At 39.2% G+C, this 20,000-nt stretch overlaps 1 protein-coding gene across 3 annotated transcripts in view; it reads right to left on the reverse strand.

Moving 5' to 3' along the window:
- Positions 1-20,000, reverse strand: part of LOC138015680 (periodic tryptophan protein 2 homolog) — a 161,144-nt gene that overhangs the window by 139,336 nt on the left and 1,808 nt on the right. For all 3 annotated transcript variants that reach the window (XM_068862791.1, XM_068862790.1, XM_068862792.1), the window contains one exon: positions 9,582-9,676. In XM_068862791.1, the coding sequence (XP_068718892.1) occupies positions 9,582-9,676 (95 nt within the window). The remainder of the gene's footprint in view (positions 1-9,581; positions 9,677-20,000) is intronic.

Here is a 20,000-nt window from a genome sequence, read left to right on the forward strand (position 1 = left end):
ATATATATATATATACATGACCTCTCACAGGAAAACGTACACTAAGGACTTTCCGGGAAACAGGTTTTTCACATGGCTCCCTCACGGGTTGCTCACGGCTTGAAAAGTCGAGTGAACAAGTGGCACTGCACAACCAAACGGGTTCTCAGAAATCTCACACGAATGGTCGAAAATTTTGCACTGCTTGAAAAAAAATTTGGCACGAGTGGGTAAACATTTTGTTTCTGTTGCTATGATTTCATGGGTTAACGCAAACGGCTCTTAAAAAATTATGGTTGTTTGGACAAAACTTGACCTTAAATACGAAAAGCACAAAACCGTGACAAGAAGAACCGAGACACCAAACGAGTAATAATAAAAAAATAACGCTTTGTTAAAACTTCACCTAAAAAGGATTTCAAAAATTTAAAAAAGATTAAGGAAATATATATGTAATTATGTATAAAAGAGTAATAAATAGAACGGGCATCTTGGCATCACAGCTACGAACAACAATGTGATTGAGAAAATTTAATTCCCTTTCAACGTCAATAATTATGTGGATGCCCACATAATTTCACGAGTTTAGAAGCTCGTAAAGGTCAGCAGTCAACTGCTAACATTACAACTCATATGAAAATAATTATTTTGTTTAAGAAGGTAGTCATAAGCCATCAAAATCAGCAAAGAAAACAGCTGTGAACCAGGAAAGGTTAGGGCATTGACATTCCAAGGAAATTTCTTTGAAATCTATCCAACAGCTTAACGCTGTGAAAAAGATTATAATTTTTTCATAACCCTGGAGAGATCGCTTGGGAAAAAAACGAGAAGATCTAAATATTATTTGCATTATTAACGCATGAGTTCCCACATTCCTTATTCCTTGTGAAATTTGCATATTTTAGCACAAAATAGAAAAATCATGTGACAGCTAGGTAACGCAACAATCAGTTCAACTCATGTTATCATGGCAGAATGTGATCAAGATGTGCTCGGAAATGAAGAAATAATCGCCAATGCAAAAAGGTTTTTACAAGATGGATGTGGGTGCCTTGGTGGTGTGAAAAATGGTCCACGTTGCCAGGAAGTTGTGTTGTTGAATATATACAATTGCATGAAACTGACATTTGCAGAACTCGACCTTGCAATTCTCGCTAATATAAAAAAAACCTATTTGAAGCGCAACAAAATAAATAAATATAGATAACAAGCATAAGATTCCATGTGAAATCAATGGATCGATCGATGAGTGATCAAACAAGAAACACCGTAAAGCATAATTATCTGGAGTCTTTTGAAAGAATGATTCGTTTTTGGTTTTACAGTGTTGTTTGAACGAGTGGACGCTTCTCCAAACAAGTGGTATGTGATATTTATCACACAGTTGCCTACCTGGTTCAAACGAGTGGATTGTTCTAGCGAACGAGAGGTTGGGCGCACGAGTGAGCCAAGCTGCAAGAACGGCCTAAAATTAAAACCTCACGGGTGTCACACAGCTTCCACACGGAATTCCTGTCATACACGGAAAGTCATTAGTGTACGTTTTTGCCTGAGAGGTCACATATTTGTGGATTACCATACAGAACCAACAAACAGTAAATTCAGAGTCATCAAGATAACACCCACCCCCCCCCCCAAAAAAAAACCTCTGAAAAGATTAAGTCGTGAAGCTTAACCGCTGAATTTGCCAACCAGCAAATTTTCCCCCACCCCCCCCCACTGATATGAAAAACAGAGCATTGTATCTTTCCTTTTTGATTACACTTTATTTTTTCTTCTGTTCAATCCTTCACAATACTATTCCTATCAACAGCAATCTCAACTACATGTCAACAATGTCGCCTCTATGTCTAAAGATATCAACCAAAAGGAGATAAATAAACATTAAAACTTTCATTCTCGGACACAATCCCCCCTTTTGACCTAAAGGGGTGAAAACATAGTACGCTCGGCCTGACACGCAAAATAATGCGTGGTTGTACAACAAAACAAACAAAACAATTAGCAATCTATCATAGCTCAAGTTAGCCAATGTGAATCCAGCACAGTGGGGAGTGGAAACAATTTGTCCGCCATCCGGTTAACGAAATTCTCAAAGTCACTAAGAAGGACGAATAGGGGTATTGCCCAAGCAAAGAAAACCCAGCAGACATTGGTTCAAGGGTGAGAGACTCTCAAGACTGAGATGGAGTGTGACCTACAGCTGTATGGTGGAGAGGTCCCAGTTGGCTATCCCAACCAGAAAATGAATGACCAGATTCAGAGGTCAGTGAAACCGCTCAGAGCAAGGAAGAGAGAAAACGGGTTAATGTGACAGTGGCAGGTGTGACGAAAAAATCAGGTGTCACGCAGGTGTTGGACACAAACAACTTCAGTAAGTATGGACGGCTGTTGAGAATGACTGTGTGGGTCGAACGTTCCCAGTTTAAAGGCGCTAGGTCACGCTATTTTAGGCATTTTCAGCACTGATGGAATGGTCATAGAATTAACTAAAATATCAAAATAACTGTTCAAAACTATAGAAGAACTCTAACAAAGCACAGGGAAGCCAAGAAGGGACATGGATGGACAAAACTGGAGAGGATTGAAATGGATTGAATTTGGGTAAATTTGAAAAATTTCAGCCCCCCTTTTTTCAAATTTATATCAGTCTATATCAAAATGCCATTTAATAAGCTTGAAAATCATTCTCAGTTGTTATGTGGCCGTGATTTTGCAAATGAAAGACTCTTGCTCTGCCAATTTGACGTTTAGAGATCATAATTAACAAAATTACCTAAAATAGCGTGACCTAACCCCTTTAATTTACGGTCAAGTAGAAAAAGACAAGAGCGGAAAACAGTCACACTTGACAGAGAGACGAAATAGCTGCAACAGAAAACACATGGATCAAAGCTCTTCAAGAAGAACTGAAGAATGACAAAGTACACATGGAATTGGCTTACAAATTGACATTGGAGGAGCATGGGGGTATATTGAGGTGCAGAGGCAGGTTAGAGAATTCTGACTTAGACGTAGATTCACAACAGCCCATCATCCTCATGAAAGATCACAAACTTACAAAACTACTCATTGAAGAATGCCACAGAAAGGTACACCATGGAGGAGTTAGAGCGACACTTAGAGACCTTAGGTCACAATTTTGGGTGCCCAAGGTCCGGCAGGTTGTGAAAAGGGTTCTGAGAAAGCCTGACTTGTAAAAGGATAAGCAGGGTAAGCCATTTAGAGCGCCACCAACAGTGGTTTTACCGGATTTCAGAGTAAAGGAAGCTACACCATTCTCTAGGGTAGGTATTGACTTTGCACGGCCATTGTTCTCAAGGCGCACATGGGGGAAATGGTTAAAAAATATGTTGTTTTGTTTACTTGTTGTGTACCATGAGCAGTGCATTTAGATTTGGTAACTGATCTGTCATGTGACTACATTTGTGCGATGTTTGAGAAAATTTGCTGCTAGAAGAGGAGCACCATCACTAATTATCTCAGAAAATGTAAAAACCTTTAAGGAAACTGCAAAGCTGTTGAAGAGCATGCATGACACCAAAAAAGTGAAGGAGCACCTACAAGGTAATCAAATAGCCTGGAAATTCAATTTGGAAAGGACTCCATGGTGGGGTGGATTTTATGAGAGCTTGATAGGCACTGCTTAATGTTGTCTAAGAAAGGCACTTGGAAAGGCCAAACTTAATGTGGATGAACTTTCAACCGTCTTAACCGAGTTAGAAGCAACCATGAATTCTCATCCTTTGACCTACGAATGTGACGAAGTGGGATGCAAACTCCATGTCCTAACGGACGTCGGTTGATAAGTTTACCCAAACAAACAGAGGATGACGAGGAAGAAAGTGAAAATGGGTATCTTAGAAGGTTCAGGTATCTTGCGAAGCTGAGAATACATTTCTGGAATCATTGGCGTAAAGAATGTTTAATCAAGTTGAAAGATCACCGTAACAAGGGGGAAAACAACCACAAAGTAAGTGAAGGTAAATTGGTTTTAGTACACAAAGACAATGGAAAGAGAAGCAATTGGAACATGGGAAAGGTAGAAGAACTAATAGCAGGTAAAGACCATGAGATAAGAGGTGTCAAATTAAGACTTGTCACCAAAGGGAAACCTACAGTGTATCTTCTTCAACAGACCCTTGCAAAAGGTATACCCTTTAGATATTCGTGGTATATCAGGGGATAGTGGTAGGGTCTGGGTTGGTGTAGATTCAGGTGGGAGTGCGAATGAACAGCTCGTATGCACAAAAAGACCCACGCTCGCCGAAAAAAAAATTTGTTCGCTATCCACCTAAGAGCTGATTTGCTGTCTAACCACAAACACATACCAGATATTTTGACTTCCTCTTCTGAGGTGTTCTTAATGGTTTTCATGAGTGTAGCAAGAATGTTGCCCGACATTAATTCCAATCATGGTATCGTCTGTGCCTTCAGAGGGGAACTCTCGTCTTGGATGTTTGTGATGATTCCAGAAGTTTCACACACAAAATAAATAACGGAGCAATAGGACATTTTGCTAGCATCAGCAAATCCATGCAATGGGCAATTAACCTTACCCTGGACTACTCCATAACTCATCTTGGAATGTGAACCTCTTTAATTCCCTCAACCATCCTCTCCAACATTTCTTCAATTCGCCAGTTAGCCTTTTGCCCCATTCTACTTTGCTAACGCACAACTCTTGGAATAAAACTTTCATTCCAACTAGCACTGGACTCAGCAAACCTATGGGATCATACATACCTGCAATCACCTTCAGAATGCTGTTTCAAAACTGGCAACCCATCGGCTCTTTCCTCCACATCAGACAGGTCAAACACAAACAAGTCCAGTTCGCAATTCCACAACTGTGAGGACCTTCTCACTTTTCGAACCCGTGTTCGCTCCAATTGTGGCCTTGGCATAACTTTCGTTGACGCCTCGCACTTGTGCGTCAACACTTGACTCACTACACAGTTCAGGTTGTATTATTTTGGCTCTTAATTCTTCACTGTTTGACAACCATTTCCTGAGTTTAAACGCACTCTGTGCAAGTCTTGATTTCATTTTATCGTACAACTCAGTTGTCTCCTGAATGGTCTTTTCTCCGGTAACAACACCATAGAAACTCCTTTTCATAATACACACAAACTCTGGATCGAGCTGAGTGAACAAGTCCAAATGATACTCGAGCGTCGCATTAAGCAAAGGGTGAACAATCGAAACAACACGGCAAAATCTGTAAGCGATAGGGTCTAAATCGCTCGCTGTCAACACTTCTCATCCACAGGAAATGCAAACAATCCCTGTCAAGCTCTTTCACAACGATACTGAGGAATGCCTTCTGTATGTCACTGACTAACGCAGTTGTATTTTCTCAAAATCAAATCAAAATATCATACAACAGTGGAGATAAGGCTCGTCCGACATACAATCATTTAGGGACACAACTCATTTCCCTTCTTTGGAAGATGCATCATACACTATTCTTACCTTTGTTGTTTTAGTATCTTTGCGTATCACGGCATGTGGAAGGTAATGAACACTGTCGGCCGCATCTAGCTCGGCCACCCTTTCAATTATTCCATTTTCTTCTTGCTCCCTTATGATGGCGTCAAATCATTTTCAAATCTCAGGATTGTCTTTTAGCCTTGTCTTCTGTCCCTTGAGGAGCTTCATGCTATTTTCATAATTTTTCGGCAGGGGCCCAATTCCTTCTTTCCAGGGAAGGGACACTTCATATCTTTCACCATTGAAGATGATCGCATTGTTTAACCCTTCAAGAACTTCGTTGTCCTCTCAAATTCCTAGATTTTCAATAATAATCCACTCACGTCTCTCTGCCCTCAACCTGGCCGACTGGACAACTCTGGTAGCTATAAAGGATTTGTGGCTACTGGCATCGAATAACACCCTCACCCTCGAACCTTTGTTTCTCGAAATGATTGCTTGTGCTGTTAGTAACGCAACCCTCCCCACTGAGCCTATGTGAAGGGCAGGACTAGCATGGCTAGCACTGGCTTGACAGGCATTTTGCGAGACATCACGATAACTATTGTTCGTGCGATTGACTTGACACAGCGCTTGGACGCGTTGTGACCCCCATAGCAAATTGAAATATGATGGCCCGGTTTGTTACAACTTAGAAACAATTTTGCGTTTACATTCTCTAGCAATATGTCCCTTCTTAACACAGACGGATTTAACATTCATGCATTCTTCATGGGCGTGTTTGCCTTTACAATATGCACAGAAATCGTTAAAAGGTTTTCTTAACAGGGCACTGGCTGTCGCGGGTCTGCCACTACAACTTCCCATGTCCTGCCTTTCGGTTTTCTCATTCTTTGTACAATGTTCCTCTCTCAGTTCAAGTTCGCACAACAACTCCTACAGTATTTCCTCCATCGTCCACTGTTTTTTTTCCCTCTAGTGATTTGTAATCTAACAGGTTCCGGAGCTTGCTTAAAATGGAAGGTACCATGATTCCTTTGTAGGTGTCAGCACTTACTCCCAAGGCTTGAAGGCCACGATGATGTACTTCAACCATGTAGTAGAGTTTATGTAGGACCAGTAGTTTTTTTATCATGTTGACCGGGGGCAGCCTTAAGCAAGTCATTGATGTGATGTTTCACCGTTGAAATAAAAGGGTTAGCAGTTGGGATTTTCCCGCAACTTTTGGTAAATTGAATAAAGCGATAAAAAATTATTTTGTTTCTTATCATGAATTTTATTTCAATTATTTGGAGATAATGGAGCAAAATTGTAATACCTTTGGAGAGCGATCCATTCCCTCGATCATTGACTTAGGGTGTGTTTCATTCACAGTATTCCGGAATAAGAATACGTGAAGTGATGAATTCAAAACGGTATGTCTGGTGTTTTGAAGCAACAAGGATAATAAAGATATGTTTAAAATAGCATTTTAGCAGGTGTTCGACGTTTTTAATGTGAATCTCCGTAAAAACGAAGGATTTCTAACTTGTATTCCATGTAATCCTATTCCGGAATACGGTCAATCGAACGCACCCTTAGTTACTGGGTTGCCAAAGCCAGTCGGAATCTCCGTTTCATTTCGTGGGTTTTTTTGTTATTTTCCGCGTCAGGAAAAGTCTTGCCTGTCACTCCCCTGCTAAGTGATGGCTTTGTGCATAGAGCCTTCTGCGCGTATTTTCTTAGGATCGAGAGGGTAGTGGGAAATGCGTAGATTTCTCTGGTGGACACAGTAGAACGATTAACTTAACCGGCAATGGCGTCGAAAGTCATGTAACCCGAATGGCGTTTTAGTGGATCTTTGAACAAAATATACCCTTATAAAGCTCAATAATGGCAAGTCAATTGAATATACAGGCGGTGGAATCTTAAAAGCGACGAGTAATGGACTTCGACAACAATCTATCGCCCGTCGAGCCGAAATCAAAGTGTGCTGCATTTACCTGAAGTACATGGTAATTTAACATGATCGAGTTTCTTGTCTTCACGCACGCAATGAAATAGGAAGAGGTTTTCGCCTCTAAGAGCAAATATGTTGTTTATTTCAATAAAATTTTTGCTGGAAAAGGATTCTGTGGTATTTTCTGCCTTTGTGAATTATAATATCATGTTGTGTATTGAATTTTCGAGCTTAAGGTTGAAATGTGATATGGGAGAAGTTTTTTAGTATTGCTCTGTAAGCAGGAAGGCTTCACAGGCCTGTTGGAAGCGTGCTTGAGTTTCAACAAAATGAGCCCCAAAATCAGTGAAGAATTGTGACGCAGTTGAATAATAAAGTAGCTGCTATTTCCAAAATGATGGAATTACCTGGTTAAGATAAATAACGTCCTACGCGTCTTGGAGAGTAAATTTTGACTTTGCATAAACAAGAGTTGGGCGATTGTGATCTTTGTTTTGACTTCGCTCATTTCATTGTCAAACTTTATAACACTTGACAGAAAAAGAAACTTACAAAAACCCGGTATCTTGCCATCATTTGACACAGATACTTCACTGTTTGGCGAGTAAACATGCCGCGATTTTGCAATTTATTTGTACAGCCAAAACGTAGAATAACAAAATTGAACGTTGCAAAAATCCCCTAAAATGTTTGTCGCTGATCGTAACTTTTTATATTCTATATTCACGGTTCAAAATAAATGTTGTTTTCATGTCGTAAATATGTTATTCTCGAGCGATCGTCCTGGAAACTTCCTTCTGCTCTTTCTAAAAACTGTGTATCAATATTTATTTACTTTTGCATCAATATTTGTTTTTGCATAAAGCAAGCTAACAAAATCTGTACCTTGCTGAGTTCGCATTTGTTAGCGTTAATAGTATTTTCGGTCCGATGCTTCTGTTTCATGAGGGGTATATTATTTTGGTCTCCCATCCAAACACTAACCCCGCCCAACAGGCCTTAACTTCAGTGAACCTCGGTATTACAAAGCTGTCAGATGCTCAGAGGGCACGCTTAAACTTGTGGTGAAAAGAAGTTTATCAACATGTCAGCCCAGAAGCCAATATTTCTCGCTTCCCATTTATTTTCTTCAATCTTTCTGGGTTCAGTAATTTGCCAGTAACCACTTGTCTTCTCAGACTATTTACCCAAGACTTCTACCATGGCACTACAATGATAGACAATACCAAAACAATATCGTGCACTGTTAGAGCTACATATTACGCAAGGACAGATCTGTTTCGTCGTACGAACATGTGAGGACCTGTGAGCCAAAGGGCCTCGTCTGGTATGACTTCTTAATGACCCCCCAACTTGAAAAAAATTGTCTGGAACGGTGCACGTACCACAGGCAACCCAGTGTATCCTAAAGGAGGGTCTAATTTCTTATCAGTTACGTCATTTGCTGAGGTGTAACTGTTTCTCGTCCAATGGAAAGCATTGCAGGAACAAAAACTAGTGTCCAGGCTCATTGGCAAAAAAATGCGCGGAAACTGCTTACGATCTTTCTTGCGAACTTTCATCTTGCGAACGAAATGGTGTGTTTTCTTCAATGTTCAGGAAAATAAGCGTTTCAAAACAGTCAATTTCTTCAGCTTTTATGTTTTTGAGGATGTTAAAGAGTTGCTTTATCACTAATATCAGATATTTCTTCTGTTTTTTGCGGAAAATATTGGAATTATGCGGAAGATGAGGATTTCAGTGAATTATGCAGATCCACATCGCCGCATCCTGTCAGATGCCATGGATATAGTAGTTCATAATAATAATATTATTTGTAACAGTACTGTGGGACTTCTTCTCAAGGTGAGGCTTTTCCATAGAGCAATGCACTCTAGTACATGTAGATGCACAGTGCATTCTACTCACAAACACAATGCATTATGGCAAAAAGCATGCAAAGCTGAAAGCAGGATTATATTAATTGCATGGCCACTCATTAAAAAAGGCAGCAGAAATGGATACCATTTCCCAGCTGAGAAGTACAGTGTAAAGCCCCTGACATTATGAGGTATCTAAAGTGGACTGTTGAAATGAGAAAAAGCACTTTTTGATCCTGGCTAATTTGTAACACTATCTAAAAGCACAACAAAAATATTAAGAGCTCTGCAATCTTTAGTCAGATAAAACAACCATTCTTTCACAAACAGAACTTACAGTAGTTGAACACTATTGTTACATTTTATAGTACCTTCATCAACAGTAATAAGGATCCTGCCATCTCCAGATAGGGCCATCCTTGAAATATTTTTGTGATTTTCAAAAGGCAATGTCCAGGATCTGTTACTGAAGGAAAAACACAAAAACTTGACATTACTGGTACTTATTTTAGTAAACATACATGTATAAGAGACACAGAGTGTCCACCCATAAGGAACATGAAAAAGGTTAATGGCAATAACTCTTCCTTTTTGGAATTTTGACTGTCGGGTGTCTTGGTTTGAAAAGTCAGTTTTGCAGAATTTGAACAGAAGTATTTTTTTATCTTGGGTGGTAAATCATACTGGCCAGGTGCTTAAAGAAGAACATCACCGGTTGAAAGCACATAAGCATACCTTGCATCCGCTAACAAACAGCAGGTTAAAAACACACAGGTAACAGATCAGGTTAGGTCACATCAACAAGAAATAACTATTGCACTACTTACATGTATGACTAATTAAGATTTCAGTATCATTGAGGTCTCTTTTAATTACCTCAGGATCACAAGACAGTGCCAGTTGTTTCTAATTTTCTTTAACTATGCCAACCATACCCCACCTTTTAACTGTAATAATCAATACCATTATTGCAGTCATATAAAAATCCCAAAATTTCAAAATCATACATACTTTCCATGACAGTTTCCAAATGGGTATTATGGAAAAAATATTATTATGAGGTTATTGACAAACTTTAAAGGAAATCACTTGGTTCTCAACAATAATGAATACCGGTAAATGATTGAGCGTGTTACTACATGTACATCTTTATTAAAAAGATAAATACCCGCATGCAGACAAGTTTACAATGCAATAGCTTTGATAAGATACATGTATAAGAATTCAGTAAAAATAAATGGTTAAATCAATGTATAAAAATTAAGAGGATTAAAAACTTAAGATCTCGTCATACATGTAGGTTCGAGGTGTTGATATTTACACAAAATGAGAATGAAATAAACATCATTTTAATGCTCCTCAAATGTACTTTTGAATCCAATTTAAACGGTATTTTTTCTTTGTTAGGTTCTCAAAGCAGTTTTTTAGTATAAAATGCCCACCTAAGGCTGGAAATGGCAACAGGCTGATGACACGAATTGAAGTCAGACATGAGAGTGGTGGAAATAATATGTTTTGTGCCAAATTGTCACATGATAGATGTTGGATGCCTCCCACAGAGGCACATTCATCTTGTACAACTTGTATGACAAAATCTTTGTCCACCATGATTAGGTTAACCTTTGCTCAATTAACTTAATTTACAAGTTGTAATGACTACATTGCTTCACAATTTCTGGGTCACTGAAAGAGCCACAATAGAATCACTGCAAAATGACACCACTCCATTATTTTCGGGTAATACCTATGAGTCTTTTCACTGTGGTTCTCGACTTGTACAATGTTGCTTGGATAACATACATGTAACATCACAGCAATTCAGTGCAGCCCATTATGGAAACCAAGTTCAGATAACACAATTTGAAAATTTGGTGGCATGCAGTAAAAAGAGAGGTCCCTGGATGGCCACTGAATACACCTAATAGCTCAAGTTTATTTGGTAAGAACCGGATCCAGTTGCAGCTGATACTCTGAACCTGTGTGCCAAATGTTTTTCAAATAACCCAAGCCTAATAAACTTTAACAGTACCAATGTAAATTCTTGCCATACAGGCTTGTTATACCCATGATCACAGTAAACTGTCCCATTATTGAGAGTTGTTCCTTTCAATAAATCAAAGCACAAAAGCAACGTTTCAAAATTGGGGAACAAAATGTCTTCATCACTGCCTTTAAATCATCAGTGTCAATTTAGGTTTTCTTTCATCAATACAATGAATCTACTTAACCTCGATCTTCACAAAAATAATGTGTTTTTTTTCCTTTGAGATCTTGCAGTGCTGTCTTCAGTTTGACAATTTCTTTTCAGTTCTGTTAATTTATTAGATGAACAGAATAAATATTTTTTATTCAAGTGCCTGCAAAACTATGTAAGAGACTCCAAGCGACTCAATGCTAGTACTACGATCAGGTCTGTGCACTGATGTTTTTTTTGTTCCACCTGCACCCACTGTAAGCATGAGCTCTCTGGATGAGCATATCTGCTCTTGAGCAAAAGCTACAAATAATTGTGTTTAAATATAAAAAAAATATTATAAATAAAAATAACAAAAACTCACATTGTGAGAGTTCTCCACTTGTTTGTGCATCCTGGCACACAACAATTAAATTCCCCATTTAAAACTTATGTAAAATTCGAACATGAAGTGCAATATCAACTGAAACAATTAAGCATGCCCAACCCATTATGTATGCCAATGTCTCTGCCAGTGGCTAGTTTCCCTCTCCTTAAAGCAATGAAAGCACACTCACAATAATTTTGGTAACATTACTTAAAATTACTTTAGTCACTTAGCAACACTGCAGAAATTAAAGCTCTGGTAAAGCTACATGTATAATCCTCATCACAGTTATGAAAGCAATTTAGGCAATCGGTAGAGAAGCCTGAAAAATTCAGGACTTCAACAGGGTTTGAACCCGTGACCTCGTGATGCCAGTGCAGCACTCTAATCAACTGAGCTTTGAAGCCACTGGAGTTGGGAGCTGGTCATTTGTGGGTTCAAATGTCCTAAAATGAATGAATCAATGAACGGTGTGATATATGAAATGAATCACATATCGAACTGCTTCTCTACGGAATTGCCTAAATTGTGTTCATAAGGTGAGAAAATTATTGTTGAGAGCATTCCCTCTTGCTTGATACACGTTTCTTTCATACACGTCCTTCTTATGAAACATTCGGCTAGCCAGATAAGATCTCTTTCTAGATGAGCATATTTCTCAACATGCTCAAAGTGCTATCCCCGTGTTTGTTTTTATTATTTAGAGAAATAAAGATGCTTTTGAAAGTCCGATCTTCTCATCAACACGGAACCCGAGACAAAATGCCAGAGGAATAAGAGTGCTGCAGTAGTACGTCCTAACAACCGTGGAAGAAACACCACAAGATAATGTTGAGGAATCATCAATGGTGTGCAAGGCGATGCACAAGCACTGAAGGAACTCTGTGAATAAGCAAAATGCAGTGTTGTTTGTTTACACAACTACTAGTTGATGCAAATGAACGAGATCCTGAAATGAAGTCACTAGCCCCAGCCTTAGCTTCACTCGGTTGTGCAGAAAAAATAAAATACTTTGAAAATTCATAAGAAAACAAGGTTTCAAAGAAATGAAAAAAGGAATTGGCAGAATCTTGCCCAGTGAAACAAAGATTTTTTTCGGCAAAAAATTTTTTGGAGGTTATAGGCACTTCTAGTATCATCAGCTTACATGCTACTCAGAGGGGTAAAAAATGCTAGGAAAAGGATCACTTTATGTGCCAGAAGATCAGTCAACACAGTTTTCAGTTCTTGGCTTCCATGTCTTGCCATGAGCCTGGTCACCCACAGTCAAATCTTCTTTATTTACCGTCAATCACTAATCAGAAAGGACATGTTGCCATATTGGGTTTTTAGGTTGTTTTTGTTTCTCTTGGCCAATAGTCGATTAATATCCATACCCTACACAATTCTTTTAAACACAGTGACTGTAGCTTTTCAGTGAAGGCCAGCCTCTCATCTATAAAAGGTGGTGCATCTGGTGAATGATTGTATGTGATAATGGCATACACCTACAAAGCAACTACGTACACAGGTGCCCCATGTGCAGTGTGAGGGAAAGCCAACAAAAATATAAGATTTGAGTGAGGCTCCAGCACTTGGCTAAGTAGCCTGAATTCTGGCTGTTATACACAATTGTGGTCTCATTCACACAGAAGCCCTTCAAGCTAATCCTGCCAAGCCGACCACATGCTGGAAAGGTCAGACCACAACACCGGGAACAATGTCTCCTACTCTTTTCGAATAGTGTGTGGGATCTTTAACGTCCCACAGAGTTAATGAACAAGGGTTGTGAGACGGGACCTCCAGCTTATTGTCCTTATCCGAGAAGACTAGAGAGTCTAACCATTTGCAGATGTAATTACAAAGGCAGCGCTTTCTCCTCAGTTATTTAAAGATCCTGAGTGTTGGTCCGGCCGGAGTTGAACTCACAACCTCCCGCGTGACAGCCCGGTGCTCAACCAACTGAGCCACCGGTGCGCAGTGATTTGTATGGGAATCCTGATAAAAGACTTGAGAAGACAATATTATACAAAAACTCAATTAAAAAGACTACAGTAAACACCCGCACGTCAGCGGCAACTTTTACCCAAAAAATTGTTGCTAAAAATCAGGGGTGCAACTTATCTGCCGGAACATTTGAAAAAGGCTGTTTTCAGTGTCCAGTTTTCCATCTTTGCGTCCTATCTAATGCCTGGTTACAACAAATAACTGTGAGAATCTGTAGGTTTGTAGTGCACACTGGTACATAGCACGTTGCCACTAATAGAAACTTATAAACTATATTTAATCAAACTCTATCAGAAAAGTGGGCGGCGCTTAAAAATCTTAGTAAACACAATGACATAGTTGTCAAATCGGCCGACAAAGGCAGCGCGGTAGTTGTTTGGTTGTCTGACCTTAACCAAAAAGGCACCTCGTTTTATGCCAAAATCCAGGAAGATCTCACCTCCACAAATCAAAAACTTGTCAAAGACACCATTCAGAATCTTATAGTTAATCACGAATTACCGCAAACTGCAACTAATTTCATCATTAACACCCCTAGAACTTTATCTTAGCACTGCTGTCACTTGTTTGACTGGCATGCTGACAGTGAGTAACCACTAAATTATAGTTCTTAGTCAGTAACACTTTTAGGACTCTGTCTAAATGAGGAATCCACCTGGTACCATCAGCTTTCACAGCTTTGTATGCCCTTTCACCCATCATGTCTGCCAGCTCTTTGATTTCACATACAGCCTTGCAGGAATACTTCTCGTATTTCCAAATACCCTGCAACTTCTCCTTTGCATTTTGGAAAAGTTTTACATCTTTGATTGTGCCTTGAAATCCTAATTCCTAAATCCTAAATCCTAAATCTACTCACAGGCACTCCATTCTCCAAAAATCTCACATACACATCTTCTACCTCTCTTGTCCCCCACAATCATGTCCCACCATCTGCCATGACTCCAATAAAACGTGCTGACTTAACCGTTTCAGATATATTGCATTTTAGCTCATCAGTAATAGCAACTACAGTACCGTGCAAAAGTAAGTTGACAGTCTCTTTCGAGTCTCGATTCTCGACTGGATCCTTCATTCTCGCCAGGACCGAGGATTGAGGAAAGGCAATAGAGAATTTAATGAGCTGGCCGCTTGACTGATTCCTCGATAGACTAATAGCACAAACACAACTGGGAATACGAATAAAAGAAACGCCTGCCAAAGTCCTTGGAGAACGTTGTTCGGAGTAACGCAGAAAAGCGAGCAAGCTTAGCCCTCTTCCAAATCCGGTTGATGAAATTGGGAAAAAATCACAACAAACGACACTATTCTGTGCGATTGCAGAGGAGATAATTTATCCCTCTGTCGTGTGATCGGAACATACTCAACAATCACATGGACTGTAAACAGTCTTTGACACCATCAAACTGGCATGGTATTTCAAGTTTACTCCATAGGCTTCTAATCAAGAGCACGATCCTCCCAACAATTTAGCTGTAACCTACAATGTAGCTGGTTAATGAAAATTACTTCCGTAGTACTTCGAGAGAGGAAAGTCTTTGAAACTACATGTATTCTGTGCGATTGCCGAGGAGATAATTATTCTTTGTCCATATGATCGAAGCATACTCAGCAATCACACAGACTGTAAACAGTCTTCGACACTATTGACCCGAGTGGCATTTCAAGTTTACTCCATAGACAGTTCGTAGACCTTACTGGATACATTTAATCAGTAACACTGCAGTAGCAGACCTTTCTGGAAACAAATGTCCTCTGTATACATGTATGATAATGTTAATTTCAGATTTACAAAAGTTGTTTCTTTTAACGTAAAACTATTTGGCCGGACTTGTTTGCTTATTCCCTTACAAGAAAAATCAACAGTCACTGGGATCAGATTAACCTGCGATCAGGCGTACCGTAAACGTCCATGTATAAGCCGCATCCGTAGATAAGCCGCACCCCGAATTTAGAAACGCAGATTTTGGAAAAAAATGTAATACAATAAAGTTTGAAGTTCCAGTAACGTTCTATTGCTATAAACCAACAAGGACAAACAATCAAGGTTTCACCATAAGTTGAAATTCCTTCGATATTGAAACAAAACGAACGAGTGCTTAGTAGCCAAGCTTTAAATATGGGGAGGAGTCTGGGCCAGGGTCTGGGTATCATGACTACGTCTATAAAGATCCATGGATGTACCGCAACAGGCGAAAAAATTCATGCTGAACAAGGAGCTTGATATTGCGGTCGACAAATGTGCCGAGAAGGTGGTCAAGGACAACGAAACAGTTCTCCATTTACCTCGCGAGTACTCGCGAATTTTGTGGTATTTTATCGCATGTGACGGAAAGATACGCGTGGAAGTGACTGGCCGAAGACGTCACTGCAAACAGCTGTGCGGAGGAATGGAGATTCCTTGTAGGTTGGTGTTTACTTGTTCGAGAAAAGCGAAAATTAATCGCTTGAAAGAACTCTTGGAGAGCAATATTCGCCGATAAACAGTCGAAGACACAAACGGCTCCTTTGGGAGCCACCACTCATTAAAAAGTCAATGAACAACAGCAACATGCTCTCAGTTTCTTTTATGTTTCTTTACTGAGATCTTAAGAAGTTGTATGAATGTTAATTAGGTTTTTTAAAACTCCAAACACAGGTGTATCCATGGATAAGCAGCACCCTTGATTTATGGCTTCAATTTTGTGAAAAAAAGTGCGGCTTATACATGGACGTTTACGGTACTTTTCCTTAGACATGGTGCGAAAGGGTACGCCTGATACAATTTCTTAACGAGTCATCTGCCCGTAGTCCAGAATCTGGACTTTACTCTGATTGGCCGAAAAACAATAGAGCTCTTGCTGCGATTGGTTACAGAATTGCAAATCATACTTCTTGTAAATCAGTTAACAGCTGATGAAATTATGGCTGCTGAGAAGGATTTGAACACGGGTAATGTTTAGGCCCTGTTTACAGCTTCTGTTGCTTCTACTACAGATTTTTTTTCAAAAACCTTTAAAGGAAGAGCGGAGAAAGTGCATTCAAAGAATGGTTTGAGTAAAAGAAGACATTACAGTTGTACTTCCTATGAGATTTGTAACCTTCTTTATGGCATTTATTTGGATAATCACTGCTGTCAAAACTAAAAAAATAGGCCTCTAATCTCTTCATGATAATAACATGGGCAGTCGAGACAAAGATGGTGGGCACAATTTTTAACTTTTAGACTGGCACTGACCAAAGATGAATAGCACTTTTAAATCTTACCTTCGATGAACATATTTGTGCATATTTGTTTTCCCTTATGCTCTCTCTTTCAGAGAAATATTAGGTAAAAATACATTGTCACAGATGTTACATAAAAAACAACCACATTGCCAGTACATCGACATTACATGTAAGTGAAATTTCCTGTGAACTATCAAAGTGTTCTACGAAACCTGCTCTAAATATCCGCAGTTTCATCATTGTGTTAACTGAAAATGTTGAATTCACTTTCACAGCAATTGACAATTTTTCAAGAATACTTGAAAATGACGGTCACAGACATTACAATCACTGTCATGGACGTTACACTGTGTGAATAAGTCGACTATTTTAAAGTGTAGATTACAGTCTTTTTGCACTATAAAATGTTACTTGTAGTTACTGGTCCTGTGACTAGTGGTTCTAAACTTCTACTAGTCCAGAAGCATTTTGCACTAGTCCAGGACTAGTGGACTACTGCTAAGGTCGAGCACTGAGTTAACAATAAGTGGTATTTGATATTTAAGTGACAGAAAGTTAGTCTTTGTCATTGTATTACTACATAAGCAATGTTTCAATGTAATGTTCTAAGGATTGTTCTTGTTGGTTTTGTTGTAAAACTTTCATTTTCCCTGAAAAAAATTATTTTGGGGGGAAAATGCCACTAAACTAAAATGCTTGAATAATGCTTAACGCCTTCGCCTCGCCAAAATGCTTGAAAAAATATCAGCAAAATGTACGAAAGCTTAAATGTTGGACTGTTTAACTTTGTAACCCTGCCCACTTTAGTAAACTGAGCCCTATCTGGGGTTCTGCACCGAAATTTGTCAACAACACATTTTTTATCCCCCTGGTTTCTGATGTGAATGCATTGTCTCAGTCACATTCACAACTGTTGAAGGATGGCTTTAAAAGGCAGGAGGCCAAGCACAAAATGGAAGTAGTATTGCACAACCTGAGGAAAAAAACTCAATTCTTCAATGGAAATCCTTCATCCAGATTTTTGTAGTTTAATTAACAGGACATCTGTATGCTTCTCACGATCATAAGAGTTTTTATAGCAAGCCTTCAAAAACTACAATTTCTTCTCTTCAATTTTTTTTCTTGTGAATATTCTGTGGGTGAACTTACTGAAGGCAGTGATTTTTTTTAGCATCTAAACAAAAGCCATCTTTCGACGCACTTTTCCATATGTTTCTGTAGTTTGTCAATACGAAGTAGGCGTGACCAATGCAGTCATGTCAGTACCCAAGGGAATTTGAAAAATGCGTCACTGACAAACAATGGTCTTACACACAGGTAGGGGTCAGTTTGTTGAGCATATGGTGAACCAAAGTTCAACTGTCCAACATTGCTCTCCCAACCATCTTCCGAAAGCCAGTTTGGTTTGGATCGAGTGAACAAACTACCCCATGAGGTCCCTCACAGGGGCGCTATTGCGTTGTTGGTGGTTTGAAATGAAAGTTTAATCTTTGTCAATTGATTCCTATGTGGAATTGTAACCGTGGAACATTTTGTCCTGTAATAATTGACTGAAGATGCTGGGCGCCTGAGAATTTAGCATGCAGCATTGAGATTTTAGTATAATTGTTGACAACCGAGGAATTGAAGTCGCATTGAATCTGGAAAAAGGAAGGAAGCAACCCACAGTGGCAATAAGGTTAGGCTTTTTAATTGAGATTTTTTTTCACATAATTGTCTTCTCAAGTCATTTAGGGGCCAGAGAAAAAAAAAATTGCATGCAGCACAAATGAAATAGAAAAAAAATTCTTGCACTGCTGCAAGCAAGAAAAAAAAATGTTGCAAAGCTATTTCATCATTCCTGGGGGGTTTTACAAAATCCCAGCAAAACTGCAACCATTCCGGATAATCTGCAAGACAGCGAGCCACTATGGTTAGCCTATTAAAATAACACATTGATTGGCCTAAATAACACTCTGGTTAGCCTAAACGTCACACCGGTTGGCCTACAGTTAGCTTAGGTAGCTTACGGTTTGCCCTTATAATAGGATAAGGGATTTCTTGCTTGCTCAGTTCACATGGCTCCAAGTCATAGGAGTCATGCAAGCTATTACGGTTAGCCTAAATTACACATTGGCTAGCCTAGTTAGCACTGCAGTTAGCCTACAGTTCCTTAGGTAGCTTGCGGTTATTGGGATCAGGGATTGCTGGCTTGCTGGCTTGCTGGCTCGCACTGCATCCAAACTGGTTAGCTTATCACAAGCAGTAATGGAGGTAAATTTTTCTATTTGAAGAATCAAGTTTTATTAGACAAAGAAAAATAATTCGTTCATTTTTACTCGTGGATATATCCACGAGTTTTGGTGAGGTTCTTTATGCAAATGTGTCAGTCCTGCGTAACCGGAAGTTCGATCTAATAAGCCAATCAGGATGGATGATCACAACACAGCTTAGATCGGTGTGATTTCCTGTTCGCGAGGTTGTGCGCCGCCATTACTGTATGTCGCTTTTATACTGAAGTGTTTGAGCACCTTTCGCTGCATTTAGAAGCAAGAAACGGAAGAATTAAAGAAATGGCTTTCTTCCAAGGTGAAGCAAAATATTCTAAACAAGTACAGATTGGTGCAAAAAATTGTGCACCGCCTTTCACTGACCAACGCGAAGACTTGAATGCATGTAGAAATGGAATAATCGATTAATTAACGATGGCCAAAAATGATGTGAGTGTCAGTAATAATTTCTACAAAGCAGTGGCAAAAAAGAGCTTACATGAGAGACTCTATCAAGAGGAAGAGACAAAATCACTTGAAGAGTTCAGGGAAAAGAAAAACATTGCAAAACGCCAAAACAGATCTGAAAATATTGAAGCAGCAAGGGAATAGGAAAAGAAAAGCAATCCAGAACATATCAGAGACCCAAACAGAAAAGCATAAAACCATTCAAGGAAAGCTATGCAGAGCTCAAGGCTGAACCAAACTGAAATTTGTCAAGGTCAAGGCTCTATTAGACATTCCATGTCAAAAGTGATTCAGTCTTTTTCGTGATAAGATAACACAT

This window comes from Montipora capricornis, chromosome 9 (assembly GCF_036669925.1).
Source record: "Montipora capricornis isolate CH-2021 chromosome 9, ASM3666992v2, whole genome shotgun sequence".
NCBI lineage: Eukaryota > Metazoa > Cnidaria > Anthozoa > Scleractinia > Acroporidae > Montipora > Montipora capricornis.